General features: G+C 33.7%; 2 protein-coding genes and 1 pseudogene across 2 annotated transcripts; 1 reads left to right on the forward strand and 2 right to left on the reverse strand.

The window, feature by feature from the left end:
• Nucleotides 1-9,229: 9,229 nt before the first annotated feature.
• On the reverse strand, nucleotides 9,230-10,229 carry LOC107469536 (protein ROH1-like; annotated as a pseudogene).
• A 1,168-nt stretch (nucleotides 10,230-11,397) lies between these two features.
• Nucleotides 11,398-14,625, reverse strand: LOC107469535 (protein FAR1-RELATED SEQUENCE 5-like). Its single transcript, XM_052255606.1, has 7 exons — nucleotides 14,503-14,625; nucleotides 14,182-14,292; nucleotides 13,484-14,122; nucleotides 12,383-13,399; nucleotides 12,213-12,263; nucleotides 11,931-12,011; nucleotides 11,398-11,745 (listed from the first exon to the last, which is right to left on the reverse strand). The coding sequence occupies exons 1-7, from the start codon at nucleotides 14,623-14,625 to the stop codon at nucleotides 11,398-11,400; spliced, it is 2,370 nt and encodes a 789-aa protein (XP_052111566.1).
• Nucleotides 14,626-23,736: 9,111 nt separating this feature from the next.
• Nucleotides 23,737-24,921, forward strand: LOC127742899 (uncharacterized). The gene is made up of 6 exons (XM_052255607.1): nucleotides 23,737-23,904; nucleotides 24,012-24,098; nucleotides 24,183-24,329; nucleotides 24,407-24,531; nucleotides 24,613-24,682; nucleotides 24,769-24,921. Exons 1-6 carry the CDS (start codon nucleotides 23,737-23,739, stop codon nucleotides 24,919-24,921), a joined length of 750 nt encoding a protein of 249 aa, XP_052111567.1.
• The last annotated feature ends 164 nt before the right edge of the window (nucleotides 24,922-25,085 follow it).

Raw genomic sequence — 25,085 nt, forward strand, 5'->3', positions numbered from 1 at the left:
GTGACTTGAGGTTCCCATGGACGTTCCGCATCTCCTAAGTCTTCGACCACTTCTTCCTCTTCAATGATTTCAGCTTCCTCCACTTATTCCAGTACAAAGTCATGCTACTCACTATCCACTAAAGCTTCTAGCTTCTCCTTCAAGCTGCGTTCTTCAATAGATTCTCCACATGAAGCCATGGGGGTTCCTTGAGTGTCCGAACGTCAAGAAGGTAATCAATTTATTGCTTGCTCCAGTTGATGAAGAGTTGCATAAAATTTTTCCACTGTTTCCTTGAGACGATCCTTTGATTCTTGTTGCGCTCGGCTATCATAAGTAGGATCATAGTGCTCTTGGATTGATGGATATGGATATGGTGTAAATTGAGGGGGTCCACCATATTCATCATCTTGGTATGCTTCCTGGAATGGCTCTTGACTATAGTAATTTGGTGGAGGTTGGTTGTCACGAAAGGGTCCACCATAACTATTGTCTTGGTATACATCAGAGAATGGTTGTTGGTTATAGCACATTGGAGGGGGTTGTTGCCAAGAGGGTTGATCAAATTCTTGTGGCTCCTCCCATCTTTGATTCTTCCAACCTTGATTCCTATTTTCTTTATAGTTTCCATTCCTTACAACAACATTGGAGCCAAACTTAAAGCCAGAGGGATGAGAATTCATACTAGCTAAAGAAAATAAGAACTAATAAAATTAATGAAAATAAACTCCTAAAACTATAAACACTAAAAAAATAAACGAAAAAGCAAATATTTACAATAACCAATAATAAGGCACACGTTTGTAATTCTCTAGCAACAGCGCCATTTTAACGAGCGGATTTTCTATCGGTAAAGAAATTCACAAGAATATAATCGCGTTGTAAGTATAGTTTCTAAACCAACAGAGAATCCTTTCGTACAAAAGTTTGGTTGTCACAAGTACAAACCCCCAATAAATAATAACCGAAGTATTTAAACCTCGGGTCATCTCTCAAGGAATTTCAAGGAAGTGTTCTTATTATTGGTTATGAGTTGTGTAAATTGGGGTTTTGGAGATGAGAAATAAGAAGAGTAAATTGTAGAGAAAATAGAATAATAACAATAAAAACTCTTGGCAAGGTATGAGAATTGGAAGTCCTATCCTAGTTATCCTTATCAATTGTGATGAGAATTGGCTTTTGCTCCCACTTGGTCAACCTCTAACTATGAAGGTAAGTTAAGTGGATAAATCAATTTGATTCCTCAGGTCCTAGTCAATTTCTAAGAAAAGACTAGAGTTAAGGGAATCCAAATCAATCAGCATAGAATTCCAATTTTTGATCAACAAGGAGTTTGATAACTCAAGTGTCTCTAATTACTCAACAAAAGCTACGAATGTAAAAAGCTAAATTAAAATCATAAATATGAAATACCACAAATTGCATTAAATAGAGAAATCAAATTAAACATGAGAATTCATAAATCAAAGTAATAGAATAAATAAAAATAGAAGAGAAACCAAAGAAAAGGAACATTGAACCTGGAATGAAGAAGAATAATCCTAAAACTAATAGAAACCTTAAATCCTAAATCCTAAGAGAGAGGAGAGAGCCTCTCTCTCTCTAGAAAAACTACATCTAAAACTAAAATTGTGAATAATGAATGGTGTCTAATGTTGTCCTGAGTCTCTGCATGTTCCCTGGCTTTAATCTGTGTTTCTGGGCCGAAAACTGGGTCAAAACACGGCCCGAAATCGCCCCCTGCGATTTCTGTTAATTCTGCATATTGTGCATGTCACGCATACGTGTCGTTTGATGATTTTTCTCTCCACGCGTGCGTGCCAGGCACGCGCTCACATTGTTTGTGCGAAATCCAATCCACACGTACATGTCAAGCACGCATCGCTGTGATTTTCTCTATTTCGCGCGCACGCGTGAGCAATGCGTGCACGTCGAAGCTCGCTGGTCATCTCCTTAGTTTCTTGTGTTCCTTCTATTTTTGCAAGCTTCCTCTCCATTCTCTAAGCCATTCCTGTCCTATAAAGTCTGAAAACACTTAACACACGTATCACGGTATTAAATGGTATAAGGGAGAATTTAAAAAACGTAATTTAAAGGCTTAGGAAGCAGGTTTTCAATCATAGCATAACACTAGGAAGGAATTGTAAAATCATGCAAATCATATGAATAAGTGGGCAAGAATTTAATAAAAACCACTCAATTAAACACAATATAAACCATAAAATAGTGGTTTATCAGTCGCCCACGCGCACGCGTAGATGGAATTAAACGCCCACTGATGCCTACGCGTCAACCACGCATATGCGTGGGTGCGTTTGTGCCCCAGCCACAAAATTGGCACAAAACAGGCACAACTCTCGAGAATTTTGGCTAGGAAACCATTCTAGCACATCGACGCATACGCGTGGACGGTTCATTTTTGAAAAACGACGCGTACGCGTCAGGCATGCCTACGCGTGGAGGGTATTCTGCTAGAAATTTTTCTAAGTTAAAAGCTGCAGAATTCACAGATTAAACCCCGAATCTTCCAACGGACATAACTTCTTCATTTTAAATCATTTTTCACCCGTTCTTCAAACGGCATGAACATCCCGGATCTAATTTTATTTCTAAACAAGTTTGGCACAAAACAGAGATCCGGAGTCCAAGTTATGTCTCGTCAAAGTATGCCCGAAAACCATATTTTCATACCAAAACCATAAGTGCCATTTTCAAACAAACCAATTTCATCCCTTATCAAAATCAACCAAAACATATCAATTTCAACCCTTTTTGAAATCAATCAAAATATAGCAAAATTCAATATCAAGCGTCCTCAACTCACACATTCATATTTTTACCACTCTTTCCCATACCAATCTCCAACAACACCATTTTCAATCAACCATCATTATACACAATCAATATCATACTCACCATCATCATGGTTTCACCCACAATTCAACCTCAATTATACATCAAGCATATATCACAACATGCATTTTTCTCATATATCACATCATCGAGGCATCAATATTCATAATCACATATATGACCACATCATATATCTTAACCATTCAATAACATCAATAATTCAATGCCTATCTTAGGGCCTCTAGCCTAAGTTTTCATACCACATTACATTTTAGATACAGAAAATCGAGACCATACCTTAGCCGATTTCTCCGGCTCAACTGGAGCACTTCCAAACCACTTTTCTTCAAGCTCTCAAGGTCTCAACACCTCCAAGAACAGATTTTAGCACACAAAGCCCTCTTCCAAACTTTCCAAAATCACCAATCAAGCTCCAATACACATATATAAAATGCCTAAGCCACAATATCATACCAAAAACACAAGAGCTCAATACCCAAAATCACAAATTCAATATTCTCACTAGGGTTTGAGATATCTTACTTTACCCAGGGTTCAAGGAGACAAGATTAGCCTTCTCCTTCAAGAGAGTTGGGTCCTATAACATCAAAGAGCCCAAAATTTCAACACATTTCACCATGAAATTCGAATTTAGGGAATGCAAAACTGAACCAAAATCGTGACTTACCTCAAAAATAGAGTAGTGGATTTTATAGAGCTCTTTGCGGTGAACGTGTGGCCGCAAACGGTGCGACAATCAGAGCTCTAGATCAAAAGTTATGGTGGTTTGAAGATTAAATGAGAGAAAAAACTTGAGAGAATGTTCTTCCCCCTTGTGCCTCCATTTCAGAGTGTTCCTGGTGTTAGTGAGGAGAGAGAGTGCTGAAAATTAGGGTATTAGGTTTAGTTAGGTTGGGCCAAGGGCCCAATATGGGTCCGATTGGCCCGGTTTGGCCCGTTCGGTCCAATCTTGATCCAATTTCTATAAAATTAGTATCGAAATTCTCGTCTCAATCTCCTCTATCATATTAAGGCATAAAAATCACATTTTCGACTTTCTAGAATAAATTCTCATTTATGGGTTAATTAGCCATTAATTAACCGGATTTTACATAATTTTATTTTATACTATTATGATTTTCTTTCTTCTCACTTTTCTTTTCATCCAAACAAAAGAAAATTTTCTCTCTATTTTCTTTCCATCTATTTTCTCTTAATCCAAATAACAAACAAATAACTTTACTTTTTCTTCTATTTTCTTTCCTCTCATTTTCTTTCTTCTTATTTTCTTTCCTTCCATTTTCTTTTCTACATCCAAACAAAGCCTTAGTGACTACGAAAAAAAGACTATATTGAATAAATGTTGGAGGATTATTTTGTATAATTTAGAACATAAGAGATTAAAGTGTTAATTTTAAAAACTTCATAGACTGATTTGGATAATTACTTGCTCCTAATTTTGATATGTAATATAAAATAAAATTTAATTATTTTATATCTTATATGTTGTAACAAAAAAATATTTTTAATATAATAAAAATTTTGTTCCATACTTAGTAATTTAAGTAAATAAAAAAAGATTTATAATTTTTTTATATAGGATAGTAATATATTTCATATTTGTTTATTTATTTAAAATATATTATATAAAAATAAAAGGTATTTATTTACTTATGTATTGACATATTTTATATTTAGTAAATTTTATCAATACTCTTATATTAATTTGAATATCATTTAATAAAACCCAACACTTTATCAAAGTAGTATACCTAATAGGTACAAAGTTGTTTATGTTTATTTTTGACAAATTCGAACATGACAATCAGAGAATGAAAATAAAAACAAAAACCTGGATTGAATATTAATGTGAATTAAGGCTATGTTTGGTTAGTGTCATTTAGACACAAAGACATAAACATAAATACATAAATACATATAGATACAAATATACACAAATTTTATGATTATATTTGGTGATGATATACAAGACACAATATCTAATTCAAATATCTATTTTATCCTAAACATAACCATCACTGTCATTATCATTTGTTTCTAACACCAATGCTAATTTCTCAAATTCAATCCAAATCAATATCATCAAAAAACTTAATTATTAGTTTAACAATTCAAATTAAAAATTGAAATAGAATGAAAAATTTCAATAATTATATTTTAAAAATTAAAAACTGATCAACAATTAAAATATAAAGAAAAATAAAAGTAAGAGGGATGTGATGAGATTTGAGAAAAGTGATAGAAGCAAAGAAGAAGGTGATGACAAACTGCAGATCTATAAAAAAAAAAAAGAAAACAGAGAAAGCTGGAATAGATCTGAAAAATGGTGGTGGTGAAGCAATGAGACCCATGGCAGTGATGCAATGAGACTCATGGTAACGACGATCTGTAATGGCGAAAATGGGGTGACATGGTGACATCTATGACTGCCAAAAAAGAGGCACAAAGATAAGAGAAATTTTACAGTCAAATTCAAGAAAAAAGAAGTTTTGTGGCCAGATTTGAGGGTCAAGGGAAGAAAGAAACAGAAGAAGAAAGTGGCTACAGTAGAGGAAGAAAAAAAAATGATTACAGTGGAAGATGAAAGTGTGTAAAGGAGAAAATGAAGGAGGCTGAGATAGTGTAGAAGAAGAAGAGACTAAAAAAATTAAATAAATGAGGATAAAATTAGAATTTTAAAAAATATTAAGGATAAATTTATCCAAAATTAAATTTTAAATTGTGTCTTATCGTATTTTATTATTTCAATGAAATATAAAATACGTATATTTTGTGTATTTTAGTGTATAACTGTATCTTTTTATTTTTATGTCTTATAAAATAAATATTGAATATGTGTAACCATGTCTATGTCTTTAATAGACATAGATATTAACCAAACGAGTCTTAATGTCCATTAATTAAATGTGACTGGATTGCACGTAAAGAAAAATTAGATGAGATAGAAATTTGGGAGTGAAAACTGAAATGATGGCTGGGTTTGAATATGGAGTAAGGAAATTGCACAAGGAATTGTCACGTGGAATAAACAACTGAGTTGTATAACGATGTAACATAATAATAACTAGATGATAGATAAATAGATAGATTTACATAAACTAATATTAATGTTGACTGAAGAGTAGGAAAAAAAACTAATAATTGAATCAGTCAAACTTAAGAGAAAGAATATTTTTAGGATTACCAAATATATACTAACACCTTGCCATGGCCCACTATTTAGATAATAGAGTTATAACCAAACAATACCCAAAATATCTAGGTGATTGCTACGGTACGATGATAAATTAATACGTACCGATACGTTTAAGATATAGACAAATAACAATAAGCTATGTGGAATTTATTTTCCACGTCAGCATTTAATTTTTTTTTAAATATATAGTATATCATCACTTTTACTAAAATACCATTTTAATTAAATAAAATAAAAAAATATTTATTTATTTAATTTTATAAAAAGACTTAAACATCCTTTCTTTATTTGATGAGACAAAAATATCCTTTTAAATTAATCAAATTTTAAAATTAAAAAATTAAACAAAACAAAAATATATCTAAAAAAATTGTTTTTGAAATCTAAGTTTCAGAAATCCTTTTCATCTTGTCAAGTTCTTCGAATAAAAAATTGTTTCTGAGTTTCAAAAATCTTCTTCATCTTCTCAAGTTCTTCCCTCCCCTTCGTATCTCTCTCTCTCCCCCCTGGAGCTCGGTCTCTCTCATCTCTCTCACCGTGGCGTCGCCGTTGCTCTCTGTCTCGTCATCGTCTTGCACATAGTCGCGCGCGCCTTCGTTGCGCTCTTCGTCGCCGGCGGCAGAAGCAGCAGGTTCAGGGGCTCGTCGTCTTCTTGCTTCGAGTGTCGCCGTCAGCCTCCTTCGCGCAATTAGAAGCTGCTTCATGATTTGGTGAGTTCTAACAAAGGTAGGATTTTATTGTTCCAAGTTAGTTGAAACTTGAAACCGTGACGCTGATGTTTTCTTCCCTTTTCATCGCCACAAAGAAACCTTATATTCTGGCTCACCCACTTCGCTAGATCACACTGTCATTTGATGATTCCATCAATATCATTGTTTATTTAGTTGTTAATCAACCACTTTGTTAATGTAAAATAAATTGAAATTCTAGGTTTGGGTAAAGTGGGGATAGAGACGCCAGTTCATTCCCCAGAACAAGCTAGGTAACTTAATTGATAATTTTTTATAATAGATCAGTTGTTCATTCCTTCTTTGAATTGTCCAGTTATATTTAGGTCTTCCTAGTTTGTTATTAGTGCAACAATTGTCAGTGATTTGACTTTTAGGTTGGATACTACCTGATTTTGTTACAAAGTAGAAATTTGCTTCGATTCAATTTAATACATAGGTGTTTACTCAGCCGTTTATTGTTTTCCATCTTGTTCCATCATTGTGACTAAGCATGCACTTTGTTACTCAAATATTACAGGGAAATCATTTGGATTTACGGCTTGTTCGGAACCAGTGGCTTTTAATAGATCCCAAAATACATTTTCTTATGTCAGAGGCAAATGAAGACAAAACATCTGGAGATTATATCTACCTACTCTTTTCTTTTACTATTTCAAATGATATATAATTCCCATGCTCATTGCATTTCAGGATGGTTATGTTCCGTATCATTCTGCCAGAATTGAACCGAGTTCAGCGGCTTCTTTGCATTCCTCTAAAAGAGGGAAAATCTTCCATGAGATGCTAAATAATTTGTTGGGCCAAATCCAAAGTGACTCTGACCATCGTGTGGTAATCCGATGTGATGTCAACTTCAACACGGCTTGCTGTGGCAGAAACTTAAACACACTTATTGGACGCACTGCACATATTGAGTTCTTGGAGTCCGACATTTTCGCCAAGTTCATAATGTGGTCTTTCCCAGAGCTGTTCAGATAGTAAACAACTGAATTTCCATAATTCAGGCCATTTTGTCAGTTTAGCAAAACAGATAGGGCGACCGAAGAAGGCTTTCGGAGCAGTGTAATTGAAACAGCCAAGAGATGCTGAATTCAAGTCCGTCAAATGTCAAAACTCCATGGCATTCGGCTTGATTCTCGCAGTCTGAATCATAATCCTCCAAAAAATGTGCCTGTATTTTGCTTACATGGGGAATCTTGTGGCATGTGTGGAGCAACAGGCCTTGCATGGAAGGGGAATATAGCCTTTTTTTCTAACTAGTGTTCCCTGTACTCTGCTAAAGGACCTGAGCTTTTGCATTTATGCAAGGGCAGAATAATGTAAATTAAATCAGGCATGTACAATTACAAAGAACAAAAACAAATATTTATTGTATCATATCTGACAAGTATATATAATATTGTTAGATCTGCTGCAGGCTTAGAAAACTAGAGATAATGTTGTACAACAAAGTTTATTAATCCTTCCTTGTTAAGTAGTGTTATTTTTGTTAACTGTTCCGGTGGCAGTTGTTATGATCTTGTCTATGGTTTGGTTCTTTTGTCTCTTCTTTATACATGTATATCTGAAGCGGCTAATGTTTGTTGCTTTGTGTACTGAGCTTTCCAATGAGCCAAATGAAGTTGTCTCCATTATTAGACAATGCTAGAAATCTAGTATTTCTGGCATAGTTGTAATAGTGAGACAAACTTAATATAGAAATATACATAGTAACAAAAAATGTTCACGAGTCTAGACAAGATTAGAACAAATCATGAACACAAGCAATTTATTTAAATAATAAGAATTTAAATTTTAATGCACTGTGCATCTAATTAGCTTAAATGTCCATCCAATAAAACAGACATGATTGGATGAATGTGTAAATGTACTAATACATCAAAATTAAACTCAAATAATAGATTGTCAGTTTGTTATACGTTTCAGGTGTTTGGACAAATGATAATAACATTTTGTTGAAAGAAATTTTCTTCTGAAAACAAATTATTAAATCTGAACACATTGCACAATGCACATGTGTCATGCCTCACTGGAACAGAGAATAAATTCTATTTAATCTATCGGCTGTCTCCATTTTCATAAACACGAGCTGATGTTTCTTTAAGGCATCATACATTCTTCTTATGAATAAGCAACACATTCAGTTCATTGAGAATAGAAACATAACATGCAACTTACATAATACAGGCATTCAAATGAAAATTTTAAACTCTATTTAATAACTTCAACCCAAACCTTAGCAACAGGAAATCATTCAGACAGAACCTTCGGCATTAGAAATTTACTCACATAAGTGTGAGAAAATACTTGCTATATATAAATATATATTTTAAGCCACCAAACCATAAAATATTTATGAAGTGATTATGTTTTCTTATACAAAGTACAGATATATAAATACAATGTAAAACAAGGAAGCTAAATGATTTATCAACTAAGCTTGTCTACTCATTCTTCCTCCTCCCCAAAAAGCTGGTAAGATGTAAAAATATACATGTTCCGCAAATTTGTACATCTGGTAAGCTCAACAATCCAACATTTTCATTGATCTGCATAGCTGGATGAGCCAACGTAATCAAGACCTCAGTTCGGCACGTCATAATCTTCCGGAATGCCTCCCTCACTTAGCGCTCCAGTGGATCCAGTCCAACTCTAAAAGCTTCACAAACATGAGTGAGCTCCTTCATGTCCTGTTCAATTTCCATTTCCTGATCCTCTGTCAAGGGAAACTGAGGTGAATCCACCAAGTCTGTCAAGTGATGGGTACATAGCTCAACTCGATATATCTTCTTCAACAATCCATTTGAGTTCCGGTGATCTCACTTCTTTGACTCCTCCATGATCCGTTCATAAAGGGTGTTAACCGGCACGCTCCAAGAAAATTGCCGTGAGATTGAAAAGTGAATGTTTAGACCCCTGTCCTGGCAGGGAATTGCTGCAACAAGGGTCCACAAAACAAACAAGAGAATACAATTCATTATATAAACAGGAACTGCAAGTCCTCTTGTAGCAGAAATCTCATTCCCACGAGGTGGAACAAGGTTGCTTGAAATGGACTGGAGTTGCTTGGCAGCAGACCATGATCGAGAGACACTCCATGAATGCGATCGTGAATGCCCTGCCGAGTGTTGATCCTTGCTCGAGTTATGATGCCCAAAAGATCTATTACGTTGCGAAAAAACTGATCCATAGTCTTTCTCCGCGAGCATTGCCAATGCTAAATCCATCAGTGCCTTTCTTGCCCTCCGGAACTGGCCTTCATTCAATGCTCTCTTATTCGAACCCAAGGTAGAAAGCACAATATCCAGATGCTTTTGCCATGTACGAATCTTCTCAACCCCATCATGGCTTGCATTACAAATATCAAGCGCCTTCACTGACTTCTCAAAGAATTCAGAAATCAAATGATCTAAGGGGGGTTTTGAAACCTGCTCTTTATTAAGCCCCATTGACCTGTCATTGAGAATAAGAATAACCAAGGTCAGATATGTACTAGTAGACCATTATCAACAAGGTTGAGAGAGAATAAAACCTTCCAGGATGGTGAGTCAAAAGCCAAGAAGACAGCTTCTTTAAATCGATCCTTATAGCGGAGTATTGCCAGACCGCCAAAAGTGATGCCAACTGATAATATTTTTAATTGATAAACTCTTATAAACTGATAAACAAAACCAGTCATTTACCATCCAAAGGAAATGCTCAAGCAGGGCTAGTTCAAACTACACATAAATCCAATCCATGCCCTACATTTCACAAGCACTAAAGTGATGCTTCAAAGCATAACTACATGAAAAGAAACATATCAATAGCATCACATTCACATTAATCGCATTATTTGACTTTTCTAAAGTCAAAACCAATCCAAAACATATTAAGATACATGCATGTGAATCTAAATAGACATATGAGCCGAGTAAGTTTACCTTTTTTCTCTTATCAGACAGCATCTTCAAAACTGAGCATAAATGAACCTTAAATTATTTAACCAAAAGCTGCATCAACCAGCCCCTTCTCTCGGGTGTAATCCAAATAACCCGAACTCCCACTTCCACTTCAAACCCCAGAAAAAAGGGAAAACCAGAGTTGCACTAGAACTCCCGCATCAAGAGGGAATGATCAAAATGCAAAAGATTTTGGTAACAATGAAAAAGGCAATAACCACTTAGCATTTTGGTAACAAAAGGCAATAAACTCTTAGCATTTTAGTAACAAAACAAAAGATTTTTCAACTGAAATAAAAAATAACGGCAAGTGAATGGACTAAATAGCATAAAGACAGAAAATTCACAACCACCTTCTTATGCAAGGAAACAGGCAAGCATTGTTTATAAGCCTAAACCAGTACAAGTCATGTGATGATAAATAAATATTTGAGCCTTAATCATTTAAAGAATCTTTACAACTCATGAAACAGCTTGAGTTATATGAGAAAGTGGCAAGAAATTTAACTTTGTTAACCAAAATATTCAACTTCTTGGCAGTTATTTCTCTCAATAACTGCATAGAACTGCTATAAAGCTTTCTTTGACATGAAGCCAGCAGAGAATGTGATAAGTAAATAACTCAATTGGAACTTCAAATTGCATAAATTAAAAATATAATATATAGATTATAACTCTATGGCTTTTTGTTGTTGATGGCATCATTCAAAAGTCCAGCCCATGTATTGCTATCACGGGGTCCACTAGAATACGACGAGACATACGAAAACTGAGGATATGATGTAATTCCGGCAGTAGAAGGATATTGGTTGAAATACGCCATGCCATTTGGAACAGGATGAAAAGGAATAGGGAGGACTCCACCATAAGGTTGATAAGGAAGGACCACTGGATAATGATGCATAGGATACTGTGGCAATCCTGGTATCTTGGTTGTGGCTGCATCTGGAACTTCGGTCGCTTCTATTCCTGATGTGTTGGTCTTAGCTTTTAATGTCTCTTCACTTAGACTGATTTCTTCGGTCTAAACATAAATCACAATTTTTAAATAATTACGATACAGAATTTATGCAAAGTCTTTGTCTCACTCGCCCTTAAACTCTCGGTTGCACTTATGGTATTGGATTAATATAATTTAAATTCAAACTAATACTTTAATTTTCCTTCTTGAATTATCTAATATAAATTATTAGATATGCAAAATGTTACCTTCTGTCGATTTTTTTTGCCATTTGCTCTAATCTTCGGTGTCTTTGTCAATTTAGATACAGACTTCTTGCTTCCATAACCCTTGAATTTTTTGTAACAGAATAATAAGAAATAATATAAGCACTACGAGAATAATATGTTTTAAATTTGAATTGAAATGACAATAAATTTGATAGATGGTATAACATGGACAAGTGCTTACTTTAAAATTATTTTTATTGTGCACGGGTGTATTTTCTACTGATTTTGTGTTCTTTTATTGTGCACGGGTATATTTTCTACTGATTTTGTGTTCTGAGAGGGAGTCCGTTTATTGGCATCACATTCTTCAACCTGCTAAAAAAAGTTTTAAAAATTGCTCAAAATATAGCATTATTTAATAGTTCTGCGAAAGACACTAAAATAATAGGTAAGCATAAAGTATATCCTTAAGCAAGGCATTATATTAATACCATTGGTTCATCTTCAGCATTTGAGTATTCGGCGGGGGAGTCCTCCTTGGCGAGTAATGGACATGTCCTAACGAAATGCCTGCCTGACTTACAATGCGAACATCTTCGCCTCTTTTGCCCTTTTGGAACCTTTCTTGGAGCCCCTTTTGACTTCACAACAGTTGGATCACCGATTAGCGCTGAAGTGAGGGAAAGCCTCGCTTGTGCATCACCTTTATTTTGCACCTTTGAAATTAGCTTAAGTAACTCACCTGAGATTTCCCTATAGTCTGCTAAATTTTTGGAAGAAATATCACAAAGCTTCCAAAAAATAGATGCCATTGCACCGCGTCTAAGTGTGGGCGCTATATCATCAGCGGCGTCTTGCTCGCCAATTGAGCATATAAAATTACTCTTTGCATCTCTTGTCCATCTTTTCAGGATAAGAGATGTAGGGACGCAATTTGCATTGCAATGCTTCAAGACCCCAAAGATGTGGGAGCACGGTAGTCCACGAGTCTCAAATAGCCTGCACTCACATGCAAACAGGTCCTTGTCTTTATTGTAAGACACTTTAACTTCCCATTGCTGATTAAAATACTCACTCGTGCTGTACTCAACAATGTCTCTACTGTTTGGGCATTCAGTCACATTTAAAGCACCTGCTGCTTCTATCTCATCTTTCACAAGTTTAAAAATATTTCTAGTATAAAGTTCAGCAGCTTGTTTCTCAAAACTTTCCAAGCACGTAGTCAAAACAGGAAACTTATAAAAGGTGTCAAAGTCAGCAGTAAGATGGTTATTTCGGTAATGCCTTAGTACTTCACTAAATTTATGCATGAATTCAAGGAGACTGGTTTTACTGTCAACATAGTTCTTCAATAATGAATGAATTCCCTCACACTGTGATGTAGTTCTTATGCGGCCAAAGAAGTGCTCCCTCAAATATGCGGTAGCCCACTTCATTCTGTCATTATAAATGACCTGGACCCATTCATTCTCGGCAAGTCCGTATTTGGATATGATCTCATTCCATCTCTGTTCAAATATTTTTACGGTAAATTGTCCATACAATAATACACTAAAATCGTCCCAAAAATGCTTATTTTTTATATTCTGTACCGCATTACGATGGAGATGCCATGCACAAAGGCGGTGTGGTATACCAGGAAATACTTCTAAGATAGCCTCTCTCATAGCACGGTCTCCGTCTGTCACAACGCCTCCGGGTAGTTTTCCTGACATGATTTCCAAAAATTCCTTCAGTGCCCACTTGAAAGTTTCGGACTTTTCATCTGAGAGCAGAGCGCATCCAAAGATAGTCGTCTGGCCATGGTGGTTGGTCCCTGAAAATATGACTAAGGGCTTGTTGTATACATTTTTCTTGTAAGTGGTGTCAAAAGCCAGTACATCGCCAAAACATTCGTAATCAACAACGCTTTCTTCATCAGCCCACACCAAATTATCCAACCTACCATCCTTTAAGGTGAACTTTCCTAGAAATAACGGGTCACTATCTTCCTTAGAAAACAGATAGGCCAACACAGCAAATGCATCATCGTCTTTCACTTTGCCACGCCTAGTCTTACTAATGTGGTTATGTAAATCTTTGCTAGTAAAACCCACTTTACCATATCCACCTTTTTGGGAAACCATGTAACCCATTATGTGGCAAGTTTTAACACCACATGCTCGCAAGCTGTCTGCTTGTGTTTTATCGGCCTCATCAAGCCCACGATTCACGGCAATAAGATGTCTGTACTTAGGTGGACACAGTGGATGATTGTGTTCACTCTCAAAGACACTGACTTTCCACTTACCCGTTCTATAGTGACGAATGAACCGAATCCTCGCCTTGCAGTTGACACGAGTAATTGCCCTATGCTCCCTTTACCGATTGTCCCTTTTAAGGTGCTTCCAATGTCTTTCTCCTGCTTTATTGCAAACCAACTGTCTTGTATTAATGTTGCCATTAGCATCCACCGTCTTCAAGTCTTTTCGGGACACAAATCCATAGCACTTGGCATATTTGGCATAAAATTCACAAACTTGAGATTCTGTATCAAACGCCAGTCCCCATATGTCTTCGATGGTCAAATCAGTTATCAACTTTTCCAAACCACCAGCATTAATTATATCGCCTCTGCTTCATCTACAGTTACATCCACCATATCATCACTTTCATCGGAACTACACTCATACTCAACACTTAAATCCTCAGATTGATGACCATCCTTATACGACTCTTTGCCATCATTCTCCATGACTGAACTTAAAATTTTAACATGTTAGGTACTAACTAAATGCTAGGAGAATGGAATAGGCAAAATAAACTAAACTTTTTTTTAATTAAAATTATTGGTCAATCAAATCCTATGAAACCTAAGAGCTATTAGTGCATAAGAGTGTTAAAACAGTTTTTCATACTTAAAAAAATTCGAAGAAACATGTGGAAGTCTAAGCTCAACTTCTAGGTGTTTTCACAGTTTTCTTAGTCATCCCTTGCATTTTCTCAACAGGTTCAATTCAATTTTCTTCTGAATTTCTTGAATTTCTGTGTGTGATTGATTTTCCCTTTTTTGCTTTCAATTTTCCATTAGTTTCTGATAAAGTAAATTCATTTATCATGTGTTTCCCAGTTACAGTTTACTACTTGTGTAACTGATTATTCTTTTCTTTTCTTTTTTCGTACAAAAAATCCAGTTTTCTATGAATATGATTATGGAAAACAGAAGCTTAACATCATTCAATTGTTAGGAAATATGGCTTCGGGCAAAGATGAGACAAAGGTAGAATTCTGAAAATAAGGCAACATTTCTTGTGAAATTGACTGTATTTGTTGTTGTTAATTATTTAGTTATCTTTTGTAATAGTACTGTCCAGGAGAAGATGGCAGAAACCGAGTTTTTATCACCAATGGTGAAGTCTCTAACAAGAGATGCAGAAGAGAGGAGGGAAGCAGTGGGACTGCTACTAGAACTCTTTGATCTTCCTGTAGTTCGAGGGCAAATTGGAAGAATTCAAGGGTGCATTGTAATGTTAGAATGATCTTCCTGCTTGAGGTATAAATCACTCAAGTTGTCAAACAGCTACCCTAATAATTGAAGCATAGAAGACAGTTGTTTGCTTTATAAGCATTGGAGAATAATCTGAGTCTGTCCATATCAATACTAGAGGGGAACAAAAAAGGAAATATTCTTTTTTTCTAGTGGAAATTTGTATTATTAAGGGTCTTTTTTAATACCTTACTGTAAGTTTTTGTGCTCTTGTCATGTTTGGGTCACATTGATTTTTGTTGATATAAGTACTGTAACACTGCTTTGTCATGTACCAACAGAGGGAGAATTCTTCTGTGTATTATTTTTCTTATCTATAAGATCATAGATTCAAATCAAGCATATAATTCATATTTCATATTTCCAGTACAAATCAACAAAACAACAAATTTTCAAGTTTTTAACAACCATGTAAAACACAGAACAAATCAATAAAACAACATAATTCATAACAGAAAAAGATTCAAGCATATTCATATTCATAACAGCAAGTCAGCAAGAAGTGCAGAAAAAAAGTAAGTTTACAACTTACAAGTGCAATGCAGAACAGAGCGGGTGTAATGCGTTTGACAAAACAATCATTAAACTTCAAGTGCAGAAGCAGATTACAGAACTGGAGCTTACCTGTTTGACAGAGTCACAGAGCAGAAGGGCGAGGCAACGGCGAGTTCGACCGGAAAAGCAATGGCGACTGAGTGAGGGCGACGGCGCTGGAACGGCAAGTTCGACTGTGCGGCAACGGCGAGTTCGCGGGTGACGGGTCTGTATCTGTCCTATTCCTACTCCCTTGGTTGAGTCGGTTCCTTCAGAATTCAGACCGGCGGTGAGACGAAGAGGATGACGGTGGGTGGCTGGGGGCTGGGGGCTGGGTGAGTGAGGTGAGGCGGACTGGCGGAGGGCTGATAGGGTTAGGCTTAGGCGCCGTTAGGGTTGGGGGGAAAAGGGGAGAGAAAGTGGAAACTGGGGTCGGGTGGGGGGGGGGATTGAGAGAAAGTGGAAACTAGGGTCGGGTGGGGGTGGGGATTGGTAGCCCGTAGGGCTTTTCTTCTTTTTTTTTTTTAAATAAACCAAAACGACGTCGTTTTGGAAAAGGAATAGAAGAAAAAATTTTCCTGAACCGGTCGGTTAACCAGAAACCGTCGGTTTTCCGGTTTTCATCAAAACCGATCGGTTCAACTCGGTTCGAAACGGCTCTCTTCCTTATCCGGTTACATCACTCAACCGGACCGGTTCTGGGTCTGGTTCACCAGTTTTTCGATCGAACCGGCCGGTCCGGTCCGGTTCTTACAACTATGGCTCCAGCACTTGCCTTTCTTCTTCTTTTATTTTTTCTTTTTTTATTTTTTTCTTAAAAACCAGACGGTTCTATCGGTTCATTGGTTAACCGCCTGTTCGACCGGTTATTTGCCAGACAGTTTCTAGACTTATCCGGACCGGTTAGTTGACTGGATCCCGATTAATTCGGTGGAACCAATCAGTCCGGTTCGAGCAGTCGATTCGAAAACCGTTCGCAGAACTTGGCGTTTTTCAATTATTCCAAAAATTTGTATAGGTGACGGTTCGGTTCGACCGACCAGACCGATTTTCAAAAGATAAATTATAACCATTCTCTCATGTTTTTATTTTAAAATGCTTAATACATTTTAGTATCAAATTTTCAATTAAGCTTACAACACAGAAGTGGTTCAAGGAATAAAAATGCTAGAGTGAAACTTAATCTTCACCTAAATTCAACCATAATCGAACGAAAGATAGAAACATTAATTTTCAACAAGAGTCCATAAAAATATAGTGCATAATAATTTTTTAAGTAAAAGAGATGAAACTAACAAGTCTTAGTAGTTAATATAATCTAAACATGACTACATGGCAATTATGATTATTTAATTTTTGTTTGACTCCTTTTGTTTATACTTATTGTAATTCCTGGTAGCATATTCAATGACATTACGCAGCATCAAATTGTGGGGCCTTAGAATCAAATCCAACGCAAGTCGCATCCTTGTACCATGATTAACCTGAAAAATATAAGTATTTTAGGTTACCAACAAAACCATACACATTAGCAATTGTAGTACTTTTTTTCTAGCAAAAGAAAATTACATTTATTGTATAACTATACGTCTTCCTGTAGTTTGTCATCCAAGTTGCCACCCATACCCCACAATCATTGCTGTGTTAAATAAGACGTGGTTAGCTTATGCAGATAAAAATTTGAAAGAGGAAAACACAAATACAGATATTCCTTACGAGTCAGGAGCTTGCTCTCCTGTTTCTAGCATATCCACAAATGCAAAATCAAATATCCTTGGCCTGAACGAAGTGTTGTATTTATAGAACGAGTCATACTTGAGCATATCTTCCAGATATTTTGCCTATTTATATAGGAAAAAAATTAAATAAAGGACAATATTTGAAACCTAAAAAAATGTCATAAAAGTGAAAATGGTGAAAGTTAATTTACCAGCTTTACTATACTCGATTTCTTTTGCTCTTTATTTGTAGCAATCGGTAGGGAGTCTAGCAGAATTGTTTGATGATTGCACAAATCAAAAACAACCAGATACCAATGTGTGTTGTTCTCGTTGACAGGTAAAAAAATCTAATACCAACTTTCACGTATTAGAATATTACTAGATACATTTTTTTAAAGGTATATATCAGTTCATAAATATAAATGCCATTAAATAATAAAAAATTAAAAATACAATAAATTATATACCTTTTTTAGACCTTTATCAACTTTTCCCATAAATTCTTTTTGATAATATTTCAACAGAACTTCAATTTTGGTATCACATTGCAGTATGAATTGCTGAAAAAGACAAGTTTGAAAAAGACATTGCGTACCAAAAACACAGCTGGCAAATACCAGTGTGTTTGACATCCTATTTCTTTCTCCTGCATGGTTAGCATAGTAGCCACCAAATCTAACACCTATGTGGTAAATAATAAATATATTAGGAATTAAAGTATGCTAGAGATAGCAGTTTAATTATGCACTTACATCCCCATGTACCCCGCTCCTTGGGAATTAATGACTTGAAATTGTCACGAGTTCCGCTAAATTTGTTTGTTGTCACCAAATACTCATCACTACAAATACGAATCACATTAATATTGAACTATTTTTTAATATTTAGTATATAGATAATGAGATATTTAACCTTCGTTTATTTGGTGCAAACACATAGGTTGCCATTTTAATATCTAAGTCATCCAAATCCATGTATGCAGGAGGCTTAAATAAAATCGGAATCCACTGCAAAAAAAAAATTAGTGAGATCACTAAGTTATGTAACCGTAGAGGATTCATGCGAATGCCTGAGATATGAGAACTTACAGATGGCCATTCAATTCTTCGTTTATTGTGCTCGATATTTTCTTGGTTTAGGGTAGGCATGCTAAAAGAATATCCACTTGGTGTACTCTTTTTTAAGAGTGTCTTTTGCTCCTCAGTTACAGATTTGTGTGAGGTCCCTGGTGGAGTTTTTTTATTTTTTGAAAAGTTGTCTTTAATGGAGGCAGCCTTCACACTAACCTTATTTTCAGACAAATGTGAATTCCAGACAATTCTTCTCTTGGCCATATATATCTTCTTATTGCGTACACTTGTCTGTTTTGATGCCTTTTTATTTGTACCAGAGTCAGACTGATGATGTTGTGGAGACTTTAGCAGTTTAAGAATTTCATCTGTATCTCTTGGATTACTAGATTCAAAAGGATATAAGAAAGTAGGAGGCTGAAAATTTGTGACAGTTGGACCTACAATAAATGATGGTGGGAATATGTTGTATAGTGATGGATGCATGGTTGTCGGATATTGGTTAGAATATACTGCAGCAGTATAAAAGCCAGGGTAGATAGAATACAAAAATTAGGACATGTGTGGTATATGGTTCAAGTACGAATAATTTAAGAGTTGGTTATCAATAGCATTAATGCTAACATCTCTTGTGTCTCTCTTGTAATCTCTATGTTGAGGTGATCCGGATGATTTTCGCTTACCCATATCAAACACTCAAATATATATGTAACACAATTAGAATTATAATGTGAATATAATTTGCTAATGATATGCTGAGGAGTGTTCTCATATATATACAAAAATTTTGTTTGTTTATTCTTTATTATTGAAAAATATCTTTCAAAGGATTTTATTGTTATATATATATATCACATAATATAATTATAAAGAATGTGTATCTATGATTGTAATTTAAAAAGATTTACTATTTAAAGTGGATATTATTTTTTTATAAATAATTTAAAATAGATCATATTATTCAAATTTATTATTTTAACTTGATATTATAATGTACATGCTAAAGATCTTATAATGCGAAAGGCTTTGCCTATTAATACATAATATTTATTAATAAATATTTAATTTTTTTAAAAGATCATAACATTACCAAAACATGCTAATTTTAATTTTATTATTCAATGTGATAATAAATACGTAATATTTAATAATAATTATATAATATTTTCAAAATTATATATTATTGTAAATTTATTATTTTTATGTGGAAATTATTCATAATAGATATTATTATTTAAATTTATTATTCAACGTGACAATAAATATGTAATATTTTGGAAAAAATACTCTAAAAGATCGTTAGGAAGACTTAATTATTAAAAATAACCTTTAGTACCAAAATTATTAAGAAGGACCAAATCTTTTTATAATATTTAAGAAGAAAAACTAAATCTTTTTATAAGAAGATAAATATATTCTTAACTATTTTTTATTTATCATGTATAATCTTTAATATATGCTATTTGATTTACAATGTTATATAGATATTTATGAATATTCACTTGGGATTAATTAGTTAATTAATTTAAAAAGAATTATTCTAAAAGATTGTTAGGAAGATTTAATTATTAAAATATTAATTTTTAACTATTTATTTATTTATTTATTTATTTATAATTTTTATATTAAAAAATTTTATTTTTTCTAAAATTTTGGTAATTTTTATTATTTATTTATTTATTTATTATTTTTATGGTCTTTTATCTTTTTTCTAATTAGGTAAAGATCATAAAAATAAAAAAATACATAAAATAAATAATTAATTAATTAAAATTACTAAAATTTTAAGAGAAATAAAATTTATCAACATAAAGATTATAAAAAATAAATAAAAAATAATTAAAGATATATTTATCTCCTTATAATAAGATTTGATTCGTTTTCTTAAATATTATAAAAAGATTTAATTCGTTTTCTTAAATATTATAATAAGATTTGATTCGTTTTCTTAAATATTATAAAAAGATTTAATTCGTTTTCTTAAATATTATAAAAAGATTTGGTCTTTTTAAATAGGGAAAATTATTCTAAAGGACCGTTAGGAAGATTTAATTATTAAAAAGGACCTTTAATGCCAAAATTATTAAGAAGGACCAAATCTTTTTATATAATATTTAAGAAGAAAAACCAAATCTTTTTATAAGGAGATAAATATATCCTTAACTATTTTTCCTCAGCCATATTTATTTCAGTAGTCTTGACTACAGAAATTGAAAATATATTTTCCAACCTTCCACAATCATGCACCCATATCTTTTACAATTTGATATCACTCCATTTTACTTCTTTCTTCTGTTTGAATACATTCTCCAGTTTCGGAAGTGTTTCTAAATGAATATCTTGCAACTTGATGTTATGTATAACATCTTATTTTCTATTATTATCGTCAGCTTCTTCAAATATAACTTTGATTGACTCGCAGTTCGTAACCCTCAAGTAACTTAAATTCGACAATCTTTCAACCAAATTATGAGGAATCACATGGACCAATTCATCACATTTCTCAATGATCAGAGTGTGTAGTTTGCCCAAAAAAATTTCATGAGTTTCAGAATTCCATATTTTGCACAAACTCTTTATGTTACTCAGTTTGACAGTCTTCAAATTTAGAAAAATTGCATCCTACTTTTGGTTCACAATAGCAAGCTAATTGAATTAGCAATTATGCTAATATGCTAAATACATTTACTGCATTCAAAGTGCAAACAACTCATTTGAAATTCTTTTTTCCTTTCAAAAATCCTATCAAAGCTATAACTAAATAGGTCATTCACTGAAGGGTGTAGAAATTAATGTGTTGTATGGATATATAAATGTAAATAAATAATCAGTAATTTAAGAAGATAAAAAGATTTGGTCCTTTTTAATAATTTTGGTATTAAAAATCCTTTTTAATAATTAAATCTTCCTAACGGTCATTTAGAATAATTTTCCCTTTTTAATAATTTTAGTATTAAAGATCTTTTTTAATAATTAAATCTTCCTAACGGTCCTTTAGAATAATTTTTCCTAATATTTTTAAGTTACTGAAAATTTACTTTGTTTATTAATACATGATTTAAAATAGATATTATTATTTTAGCTTATTTTAACTTATAACTCTACGTAATACTAGTATTTAAATTTGTAATATTGATTTAGATATAATATTGATTTTGATGGAATATATGATTTACCTATAAATAATATAATTAATGTGATTTATGTTGATTATAAACTAATTAGATTATCAATAATTAGAATGAATATTTGCATTTAATATAGATTTAGCGTAAATTGATATATAATAACAACTCTCTTTTATCATTGTTATGTATTTTTATTCTGAAACACATAACACTACAAGCTAATTACAATGGTAAGAACGCGAAGAAATAATCGAGCTACTTCTGTTGAGGCAAGTTCTATTCCTAACATGAAGATCTGTTAAGAACCAACTAAAATTCTGAACAAGTACGTACTATTTTTTTTTGGTTTCTTGTATTATAAATTTATTCTAAATGATCTTGTATAATTTGTTAATAATGAGTATATTTATTTACATATTTGATTAAAAGAATAAAATAAAAATTATGTTAATTCTTTTTAAAAAAAATGAGACAAATGCTGCTACTATCCCTCCCTCTTCTTTCTCCAAAAGGAGACCAAACCCAACCCTAAAAGGTAAAAACTCCATTAGAGCAGCTATCCATCCTCACCATTTAACACCTCCTGATGGGGCATCTCCTTCATCCCCATTGGTCCTTCCAAAACAAACCTACTTCTGTTTTATTTTCTTCTTTTTCACTCTGGCGCAGCATTGTCCACTGGAGAAAAGTAACTGGCTAATGGGAGACCTGTTCCACGTCTTAGCTTCGACCTCCCAGTCACAACACAGACATGCCTGACTGACAGCCTTGTTCCGAGAGTCTAAAGAACCCCCAAACAAAGTAGCCTCAAGCTCCTCTCCTCCTTTGTTCAATTTTCATTCTTGAACCAAACATTAATTTTTCTTCCAATGCTTCTCAGCCTAGTGCAGCACTTTCTACTCCCACATTACAAATCTTGTTGGCCCCCCTGTGCTAAAGCAAGTGAAGAACAAGAAAATGCATGAGAAATACATCAATCCAACTACTTCGCCCTCCTCCTTTATTCAATTTCTTTGAGTATTCTTGTTTTTTTGAGGTAATTTCTTTGATTGTTGATTGTATTAACAGGAAGAATTGTTGATTTTTGTTTTTGTTGAGTTAATTACTATTGCTTTTTTTCAAATTTCAGAGTTAGTTTTTTACTTTGATATGAATTTTTGTGCTACTGATCTAAATCTCGGAATTTTGTTCTCAGTTAGTTGTACATATTCTTCATGTTAATTATATTTTTATATTCTTTTATGTCAAAGCTATATGGACTTGGGTTTTTTCACATTGAATAAAATGAGATTTTGACCCTGCATGCAATGTTCTAATGTTACAGTGAATCCAATCCATCATTGAAGGACAAAGTGACTTTAGACTCATTAGCTAATTCTGTTGAGCAATTGACCCAAATAGTCCAATCTCTTGTTGAACGATTGGAAAATAATGTCAGCTCTCCCTCTAAGGTGTTTAAGGTCTTTGGTTCCAATTCTAAGACTCTTAACCAACAAAGTAGTGCGTCGAATAATTCATTGTTGCTATGGTGTATTGAGAAGGCCAAGACAGATCTGTCAATTGCTAAAAAAAGGAGAACAAATTCACTTGCTCCAATCGATATTCCTGGATTAGAGCTACCTAGTGTGAGTACTAAGTAATAAGTAGTTTATTATTATTGTTATTATTTTTTCACTAATAACAGTTTTTTTTATATATTTAGTGGGTGCAAGTCTGTTTTAGACCAACAGCTTCAATGGGTTTGGACGAAATTGAACTTGCAATTGCAGTATACTTGTATGGTAATCATTTGATGGATAAGTAAGTAAACTCAATTAGAATTTTATTTGTTAACGGTGTTGTTGATTTGTTTAGCTATTTTTATTTATGTTAAATTATCTTTGGCAGCTACAAGGAGGATATAGTAATTTCAGAGTTTACAGCTCGCAGAGATGTATTCAGGAGCTTGATGCCAGGAAAGCCAATTGTTTCTCTTGTGCTAGACTTAGTAGCAGATATGATGAGCATAGAGTTGACCAGAGAAAGTGGTTATTGGTTTTTACCCACAACTTTTGCGATAAGTATTTAGGAGTGTATACTAAAATAATATTGGTAGTTGTTATTTGTATTGCGCATATAAACTAGTGGCTGAAATAATGTAGCTGTCAGAGAAGACAAAATTGGATCCTAAAAGTCTGCCACTTTGTATCACATATGGTTATTTGGGCAAAGTTGACTGCTTAAAAAGAGTAAGTTTATATCATTTTAAATTCATATTAGCAAATATTGGCATAAAATAATTTTAATAACTAAAATGACTTTCTCTTGATTAGGTCTTTATCCCTGTATCTGAGACTACTGACGAAGGTCATGAACACTGGTACCTCGTAGTGATTGATCGTGTTAAAGGACAAATCATTTTGCTAGACCCATTACCCATTGAGAAACAGTTCAAGCGAAAGAGGACAGCCTTGAAATTAGTAACTATATTTTTCTTTTTTTGTTAATTATCTACATATATGACCAAAAAAATAAACTCTAACGTAGACATAAACAGGCCATTTATTTGGACGAGGTATTGGAAGATCGTTCATTCTATGACTTTGAGACCACTCCAAATCTGATTTCTTCACAATTTGAATTTGAAGAGCCGGAAGGCCTTCTGACCCTCGAAGCTGGATCGTAAGATCGTATAATTAGTAGTTATTGATATGAAATTTATGCAATTATATAATACTCTAATATAGCTTCCTCGATATGTAGGAGTGACGCGGGTGTATGGGTTGCAAGTTGGATGATAGCTTGTTTTGAAGATGATAATTTTAACATAAAGGTAATGTTATGCACTAATCTTTTCCTTCGTTCTTTCTTCTATATTTAAGTAGTTAAGCCTAATGTTAATTATTCAAATTTTATTAGGTGGATGATGGGGTTCGCATGAAGATTGCAGTCTCACTCGTGTTAAAGATTCATAATACGATCAGCTATACGGTCAAAAATAATGCCATTGAAAATCTTAATAAGCTGAATGATAATCACCATCGTGATGATTATGAATTTCCACAAGATTAGATTTGCAACATAGGATATTTATGTTTGTGTTGGTATTTGTTTACGTTTGTGTTGGTATTTGTTTGCCGGATTATTTAATTTCTCCATTTGACTATGTATGAATTTATACTCTTTTGGAGATTGAAATTTAGTTCTTTTATACTCTTTTATACTCTTTTGGCCTT

The sequence above is a fragment of the Arachis duranensis genome, chromosome 10 (assembly GCF_000817695.3).
Source record: "Arachis duranensis cultivar V14167 chromosome 10, aradu.V14167.gnm2.J7QH, whole genome shotgun sequence".
Lineage (NCBI taxonomy): Eukaryota > Viridiplantae > Streptophyta > Magnoliopsida > Fabales > Fabaceae > Arachis > Arachis duranensis.